This window comes from Simochromis diagramma, unplaced genomic scaffold (genome assembly GCF_900408965.1).
Source record: "Simochromis diagramma unplaced genomic scaffold, fSimDia1.1 OVJJ01000107.1, whole genome shotgun sequence".
Classification (NCBI taxonomy): Eukaryota; Metazoa; Chordata; class Actinopteri; order Cichliformes; family Cichlidae; genus Simochromis; species Simochromis diagramma.
This window is the reverse complement of record NW_024387209.1, coordinates 656,236-665,342: the sequence shown is the minus strand read 5'-3', so window position 1 is coordinate 665,342 and position 9,107 is coordinate 656,236. Positions and strand designations below refer to the sequence as shown.

General features: G+C 40.5%; 1 protein-coding gene across 1 annotated transcript; it reads left to right on the top strand.

The window, feature by feature from the left end:
• Positions 1-136: 136 nt before the first annotated feature.
• On the top strand, positions 137-3,407 carry LOC120746210 (mid1-interacting protein 1-B-like). Its single transcript, XM_040051553.1, has 2 exons — positions 137-314; positions 1,043-3,407. Exon 2 carries the CDS (start codon positions 1,225-1,227, stop codon positions 1,705-1,707), a length of 483 nt encoding a protein of 160 aa, XP_039907487.1. The 5' UTR covers positions 137-314; positions 1,043-1,224; the 3' UTR covers positions 1,708-3,407.
• Positions 3,408-9,107: the final 5,700 nt, after the last annotated feature.

Below are 9,107 nucleotides of genomic sequence, written 5' to 3'. Positions count from 1 at the left end.
GTCTTAATGATATATTTAAAATTTAATGTAACTACTGTTTTCGTTGTAAACCTTAAATGTAAATAAATATATTATTTCCAAAGCTTTATTTTTATTCAAGTCAGTTTATAAACAATGCAACACTATCCGACGTTCTCCGTGACATCACACCCTCTGTGATTGGCTGTGATCGTGATCCCATGTTTTGCTCCGCCCCGACTCTTCTGCCTCCCTAACAACCACCACCGGCCCGACCGTCTGCAAGATCCCTTTTCCGGACAGCTTTAACGGGCAGAAGCAGCGACTTGGTACCCAGGAACCACAGCCGACACACGGTAAGTTGACGTAGGCGCACTGCCGCCGGTGTTTACCCGTTTTAAAAGTAGACTTAGCGAGCTAACGGTACCCGGAATCACCCGCTGGCTGGGGTGGCGAGGCTAATAAGAGCAGCTGTGCGGTCATTTGTTCCGGTTAAAATGAAGATTCAAGCGGTGTAAGCGTCGCTAATTCACAGTTCCATAGACTGGATGGATGGTTTATTGGTCCCGCCTGTTCAAAGGTCCCCTGGTTTAGCTTTAGAATGAAGCAGGTAGAGGCCGGTGCTTTTATCGGACGGCGCTGTGATTTCCCCTTCATTTCCGTGTTTTCTCCTGCAGACCCCCCTCCTCCTCTGCCCGGGCTGCCATCGCAGGTGTTCACGCTGTTTTTAAAAAACGTTGCCAGCACCTCACGTTTCTCACGTTTATTTGCATGCGAGGCTGTGGCTGTGCAGCACAGAGAGATTTAAATAATGCAAACCGATCTTCAGCAGCAACAGAGGTGGCTGAATATGAAGTGAGTAACGGCGGTGAGGCGGGGGGAATCCGATGTCCGATAATGGATGCAGGATATACTGTTAGAGCTCCTGGCTAGTTCCCCCATCCCTGAGCTCTGTAGTTAAATCATGAAGGCCTCAAATGACCCTGCAGATGTCATGGGTGTCCAGGAGATGTCCTGGACATGCTGGGTCCCCATTTGAAGCTGCTTCATCCTTCCTCCTCTTCCTTTTGTGTTTTTATATCAGGTTTACGCCTCTGGGGTCAGCTGGAGTCCTGCAGCAGAAACACGGGGCCCTCAGCTCAGGAGCTGGCCCATTTTGGAGCAGTGAGTGCCTCCGCAGTCTCACAGTAATCCTTTAAGGAGCATTAGCGGGCTAAGTTTGGCGCTGCGACCGCTGGCCAACACGGGCCCTCACCAGCCGCCGTCATGCAGATACCTGACTCCTACAACCAGAAGAACTCGCTCTTCAACGCCATGAACCGCTTTATTGGCGCCGTCAACAACATGGACCAGACAGTGATGTTGCCCAGCCTGCTGCGGGACGTCCCGCTGGACGACAGGGATGACCTGAAGCCGACAGAGAACGGGGATGGTGGGGATGACGGTGGCGGCACAGGTAGCACCAGCCCCGCTCACGACAGCGCCTACTTCCAGCCTGATGCTGACATGTACAGCTCATACATCCTGCTTAAATCCATCCGCAATGACATCGAGTGGGGCGTCGTGCAAGGCGAGGAGTTGCGGAAGGAGAAGGCGGGTGTGGCCAGCATGGTGGTGGCAGAGGAGGATGACCTGGAGAAGCAGTTTCACTTCCACCTGAATGGACTCCACGCGGTTCTGTCGAAACTGACGCATAAAGCTAACACACTGACGAATCGCTACAAGGAGGAGATCGGCTGCGGGAACTGAGCGCTGAATGTCCTGACGGTTGGCGCTCTATGGGTTTTAGCTCAGTAACTACAAGCGAAGGAAGGAGCATGTGCAGACGCCAGAATTCACTTAAAAGCTTTTTCACAGCCTACAGTGGTGGATATCATTGTGTTAAATTAACTAGCCAGTCCCAAAAACGGTGAAAAAAAAAATATCTGCAGATTGATTGTGATTGTGTGACTGGAACAATTTGGGCATTTTTTGTCAAATAATGAGAACTACAATTTTAATAACAGTTATTCAGTCAACTGAGTCCTTGTGAGGGTCATTAAACCATCTTAAATGCCACGTTTTTGTATTCACCGGCAGCTTTTTGGATCTCATTTTGGCACATGCACTGATGCTGACTTCATTCATTATAGCCGATTTATGCTTTGGTCTTTTTGAAGAGACTTGGCAGGGACATCAGTATATGCCACTAAGCACAAAACTGATTCAAGCTTTAAAATTCTGAATTAAGTCTGGATCTGTGCTACTAAACAGTAAGTCAGTACAGTAATGAATTTGTAGAGAATGTTTTCACATGAAATCAAATCACCTCAAATTAATACGTTTAAGAGATAGATGATGGGTATGCAGGAGAAGGACAAAGGATCTAAAATTGATTAATTTTGAATATTTGGGTGGTTTCATCAGAAGAAATCTGTTGCACTTCTAAACTACTGTAAACAAACATAACCTTAAAAAAAACCCTAAACTAAACAATTTTAAATGAAATAGGATCCTGGTATGATCCCTGTGGAATGCCACTGAGCCAAAAATCTGTCTCTGATTCCAATAACTCTTTCTTTGGCATACTTTAAACACCTGAATCCACTGTTTGTCTTCTGGATATGACATCTTGTTAAGATTCGGCAGATTAGAGTGTCTCTGCTCAGACCTCCCTACAGCAGTTTGTAGTTAAAGAGCTAAAACATGTTCTTCATGGACTTCCCTTTTTTTTTTTTTTTTTTTTTTTTTTTCCCTTGAAGACTTCGTCTAGGTGGTGGGCTGCTTGCATTCTATTTTCAGGGTTGACGTCTGTCCGTTTAAAAGAAACAAACAAAAAAAAAATCTCCTGACATCCTTCATTTCATGCTGCAAATTCCAAACTATGCAAACACACGAGAGCACAAAAGAAGCTGGCTTGACATTTCTGTACAGCTTTAGACGCACAAAAAGGAGAAAATATGAATCCTTAAATTTCCCAATAGTAATAAGAACCCAGTTCTCATGGTGCATGATCGTTCATAACCTGTTAACATCTCCTGACAATCGATTGTAACCAGACCACAAATTCTCAGTTCTTTGGTTTAACTTAAATGTGGAAGTTCTGATATTTTAAAGATGCCACAGTTTGTCCATTTATTAAAGGACTAAAGCACCTTATTTTTAACATTTTAAGGAGTTTGGCAGAAACCCATTGTTTTTGTCTGGTTTCAGCTGAATAAAAGAGAAGGTGTAATGAATAGTTATTGGCTGATTTTTTTTTTTTAACTTAAAGAAGCGAATGTTTTGTTTGTCGTCTCAAAGCTTTATGTTAATGAATTGAACACTGTGCTTGATGGTCGATGACATGTGAAGGCGTTCTGGAGTCTGTGTGTGTATGTGTGTGTGAAGAATGCTGGGTGTACATATACTGATGTTTATTGGTTTTTCTATTTCTGTCCAGTTTGACCATTAAAAGATTTTGGTGTGTATTTTTGGTCTTTTCGTTCATCAAAACTTACTGACCACATTTGGAAAAAAATGGTTTCCGTATCGCTGCAACCATCTACAGCTCCAGACCACGTGTTACCATGACAGCACTAGTGGCATGTTAGCATGCCGAAGAAAGATGACTGTGTGACGTTTTCTGTTCTCATTTCTGTCTCTGCGCTCGAAACAGAGCTTCTTCCTGGAGTTTTTAGAAAAGTGGCAACTGTTGTAGTTTAACCCCAACAATGATCTTTGTCCAACACTAACCCAGCAGTTTTAATGGTAATTAAAAACTGAATCTGCTAAGTTTCAGAGGTAGAGGTGGTTTCAGATGCTTTTTTTTTTTTTTAAGGGATCATTTTGCATTTCATTATGTTGTGGTTTTGCGGACATGTGACCACTAACCACATGACATTAAGTTATGGTAAATGGCCTGTATTTATATAGCGCTTTTACTAGTCCCCAAGGACCCCAAAGCGCTTTACACAACCAGTCATCCACCCATTCACACACACATTCACACACTGGTGATGGCAGCTACATTGTAGCCACAGCCACCCTGGGGCGCACTGACAGAGGCGAGGCTGGCGCGGCTGGCGCCACTGGCGCCCTCTGACCACCACCAGTAGGCAACGGGTGAAGTGTCTTGCCCAAGGACACAACGACCGAGCCTGTCGGAGCCAGGGCTCGAACCGGCAACCTTCTGATTACAAGGCGAACTCCCAAGTTATCATTTGTGATGTGTGACAATCATGGTAACTGAATGATCAAGTAAATAAGGCCCCAGTCACAGGCCTAGAAACCAGTCTGAAACCACTTGTCATGAAGGAATTCATATTATTGTTATTAAGTATTTACCAACTGTTTGCTGATGGTTGATTGCATTCAAAGGGGAAATGATAGCTAAAGCCTCTGTTACACAGTCATGTTAGTGACCACCTGGCACTAGGAACAAATGTCTATTCCCCAACCAGGTGACAAATACCTCCTTATGCTTGGTTTAGTTGTTGGCGTCTTGCAGAGGTCATATTTTGCTTTGAAGTGATGGATTTGTCCACAAACTCCATCCAACTGCTCTCTGAGCTGTAGTGAAACAAAAAATGTAACGAACTGGAGATTCTTTGCCTCATGCCTTGTGTGCACGACATCACATGAGAAACCTCAGCAGAAAACCCCTTAATAAATGTTTTAGGCGAAATATCTGGGAGCATGTTTCTATGAATGTGGACTCCCAGAAGTGGAGCTCTAGGTAAAGTATTTAGATATCTGACAGCAGATTTGCCTGTAGAAACCAGAGCTTCTCATGTACGAGGCACATATTCATAGGGCTCACCACAGCAGGTAGCGCCACATGTTTGATTTGGCATATTTATGCCAGATGCCCCGTAAGGATTTGTGTATCCTCCTGGTCTCAAACCTTCATGTGTTAAGGAACATAATATCTTTGAAATAATGCAGGTAGTTTCACAGATATCAAAACAAATGTCCAACTTCATTGTGGTATTCCCCATGTGTGACACCATACACCAAATCCAGATGGACTTCTTTAGACAATGGAAATTTCTAATAAATAAATAAGTGCATCTTTGCCCTGAAATGTGTTTCCAGGCAAATCTGTGATGGTCAGGTGGGAGGAATTTAATGAGCTGCCATTGAATGACCCAGTTTTATTTAAAGAGCAAGGAAGTTCCTGTAAAAAGACATGTATTTTTAAAGTTCAACAAATATATGACAGTTAAGTGAATGAATAGTTATAATTATGTTTGTTTTTGCTGGGTTTTGCCTAAATTGAGCAGCCCGACCTTCAGGTTCAGGGTTTGACATTATATTAGTCATAACCTATAAGATACAGCAAAGACTGGGGATCTTACAGATGGCTCTAGATGTATTAATAAATAAAAAAAATAACTAATAAATCTAGGTCATCCACAGCAAGTTGGTACAAATTAAAGATATAAGCAACATCTCTCCAAAATCCTAATTTGTCTCCCATAGTAGGTTAACCTTACAAATCAAAGCTGTAGCTTACATATTAAAAATTCACCAGTGCTGATAATCTTTTTCTTCAGATTTTTTGCTTGCTCTAAACTCCAGAAAGGTTCCCATTAATGCCCTTTGTGACAAAGAAAAGCATCAAATACTGTCTTAATCCTTTTTTTTTTTTTGATCTGTAAAAATGGTGATTAACAGGAAGTCGTCATCGCCGGGTTATTCTGGGTTGTATCAGATCAGCAGGTGAATCTTGTCGATCATTAAATTCATGGAAAGACTAACAGGACATCTGCAGCCAATCACACCTCCATTCACCTGTAATCTTCCATAATCCCTCCGACCTCGGAGCTGAAATGACTAAACTCAGCTGCCAGATAGTTTCCAGCACAGAGGAGTCAGTGAACGCCCCTTCACCCGCCAGAAACCATCTGCTGCTTAGTGTTATGGAGCGATTGTGGCTCAAAAGTTGGCAGTTTGTCTTGCCGGTTCGAGCCCCGGCTTGGACAGTCTCAGTCGTTGTGTCCTTGGGCAAGATGCTTCACCCGTTGCCTACTGTGGTGGTCAGAGGGCCCGGTGGCGCCAGTGTCCGGCAGCCTCGCCTCTGTCAGTGCGCCCCAGGGCAGCTGTGGCTACAATGTAGCTGCCATCACCAGTGTGTGAATGGGTGGATGATTGTGTATAGTGTAAAGCGCTTTGGGGTCCTTAGGGACTAGTAAAGCGCTATACAAATACAGGCCATTTACCATTTATGTTGATTCATCAGTTATTTATACATAAAGAAAATAATATATAAAGAAGAAAAACAAATTAAGGAACAAATATTAAGAAGAGTAGCCTTTTAGAAGGTTAGAAAAGTGACCAAAAAAAATTATTTTAATGTTTTTAAGATGGACCAATTTTATTATATTTTACTATTATATTATTTAATATTATATTATTATATTTTACTATAACAGTATGACAGGTTTGGATAGGAACACTCCCCTTAATTTGTTTGTCTCAATTAGGTAAAATACCATTCAGGTGAACTATCAGCCATGCAATGAGCACATAATGCCCATCCAAAAGTCAATGAATAGCTCCGTGAAATCACCTGGCCTAAGATGATGTGTGGATAATGTTGGTTTCTGTTTTTACTTCTTCTGGGCCTCAAACAAAACCCATAAATATCAAAACGTTACATTCAAAATGTAGGGTTATTGTCTCAAAATTTTAGGTAATTGTCTCAACACTATGTCAAAATTTGGGGTCATTATCTAAAGATTTAGGGTTATCTCAAAATTTGTGTTCACTATTCCAGATTTCAGATAGTTTACTTCAAATTTAGGGTTAGTATGTCAGGATTGTGGGTTATCTCAAAATATTGGGTCATTATCTCCATTTTTTTTGTTTAGATTATCTAAAATGCTTGGTAAATGTTCTAAAAAAAATTGCCATTTATCTAAAAGGCCTGGGTTACCTCAAAACATGGGGTTAATATCTCAGTATTTTGGGTAAATTATATCAAATTTATAGATCATTTATCCCACATGTCTAAAATTTAGGGTTTTCTCAAGATCTTGGGTGAACATTTCAAATTTTTGAGATAGTTTACCCCAAATTTATGGTTAGTATCTCAGAATGTTTGGTTATTATTTGAAAATATTGGGTAAATAGCTCATAATTCTGGGTTATGAAAACCTTTTGGTCATTATCTCAATATTTTGAGTGAATTATCTGAAATTGTTTGGTTAATTGTCATCTCAAAATTTTGAGATTTACCCAATAGTTCTGATTAGTATCTCAAATCTCATTTTAAGATTATTGTCTCAAAATACTGGTCAATTATCTCAAAATAATAATTCGCTACTGCATGTTTTTGGTTCACCAGAATTTATCAGGCTTTCTGTGAAGTGCAACCTGGTGGTGGAAAAAAAAAAAGGGATAAAGTTGTTGGGCCATTTCAACAATATAGTTAATGGAAATTTGTCTTGGTGTGCTCACACATACAGCAAGCTCAAGTTTATTTATATAGCACATTTCCAAAGTCCATGATTCAAGTGCTTAACAATGTAAAATGCCACTAAAATAAATAAAATGCACAGCAACGATGCAGTAAAATATAGAAAAATTAATAAATAAATAAAATAGTCAATAAAAACAACAATCACAAAAACCAAAATGTTTAGGTCAATGTGTTTTAAATGCCAGACCATAAAAATGTGTCTTTAGTAAAGGTTTAAAGTGTTTGAGCATTTGTGTGATCTAGAGAAGGCTCTGTCACCATGAGATTTCAGTTTAGCGCGTGGAATAGTTAAAGGTTAGTTTTGACCTGGACCTCACGGTTCTTTCTGGAGCATAATTAAATAGGAGCTCAGACAGGTAAGAAGGCGCTTGGCCGTTAAATGATTTAAAAACAAAAAGTAAAATTTTAAATTGGATCCTGTAAGGAACAGGGAGCCAATGCAGAGAGGCCAACGCTGGGGTAATATGCAGCTGCATTTTGGACCAACTGGAGACGATACAGTAAGGCACATAACAGCACAACATGATATAAAACACAAGTGCATGCAACCCTGTCATACTACAGGGGTGTCCCTATCTTTAAAGTGCTTTTCAGTGTAATGAGTTGCAGTCAAGATTACAGGAGTGAAACGTCTATACTGCAGAAGGTACAGTTAATGTTGCAAGTGCATGATGCATATGTATGAGATTCAGGGCATAATCAGGCAGTAACGCGTTACTTGTAATGTGTTACTGTAATCTGATTACTTTTGTCAAGTAACGAGTAAAGTAAGGGATTACTATTGCAAAAACGGCAATTAGATTACCGTTACTTTCCCGTAGGAACGCTGCGTTACTGCGTTACTAAAACCGTGATTTTTTTGCGAGAATGTCTCACGACAGTGACATAAGCGAGTGCGACGTTAGTGACAACAGCTGTGTGCAGATCAACAATGGATCACATATCGATTGTGGGAGAGAGTATGAGCGTGCAGCGTTTAAAGCGTGGAAGTACCGACCTTACTTTGAGTTTGATTCCATAAAAAGTGACAAAAACATTAGTGTCCGTTGTGCGTGGGAAGAAAACTTCTTTTTACAGCGAAAAAACCCCCTAAACTTCCAAGCAAGCGCCGAGTGCGCAACGACGTAATGGGAAACTCACAGAGAAAGTCGCGGATTCTTCAACTGACCGCAGCACACCTGCACCAGGGTAAACCTCCGCCTACCACAGTCCTGCTTTACAGGTGAAAATAGAGCAAAAGGACCGCTGAGTCTTTGACTTTATTTATTTTCTGCTGTGTTTTACTTGCATCTATTTGAAAGACTGAGTGTAAACACAAAAAATATTTTATTTTATGTGCTGGAATGTGCAGAAAATAGCTTTAAATGTTAAACTAATTTATTCAAGTCAGAGAATGTTGCATATAATTAAATTTTTGCTTGATGCATAAAGTTAAAAGATTAAAAGTGATAAAACAAGTTAAAAAAAGAGACTTTTCCATTTGATTACATTTTGTATGATGGATTATGCAGAAAAAGTAGAATTGGGCTGAAAGATCTATCGCTTTATCACCTCTTCAGGTTGTAAATCGTGTTTTTAAAAAGTAACTAAGTAACCAAGTAATTAATTACTTTTGAAAATAAGTAATCAGTAAAGTAACGGGATTACTTTTTTGGGGAAGTAATCAGTAATTAGTTACTGATTACTTTTTTCAAGTAACTTGACC

Coding starts and splice junctions, on each gene's coding strand:
- LOC120746210 (XM_040051553.1), top strand. CDS start 1,225: ATGCAGATACCTGACTCCTACAACCAGAAGAACTCGCTCTTCAACGCC.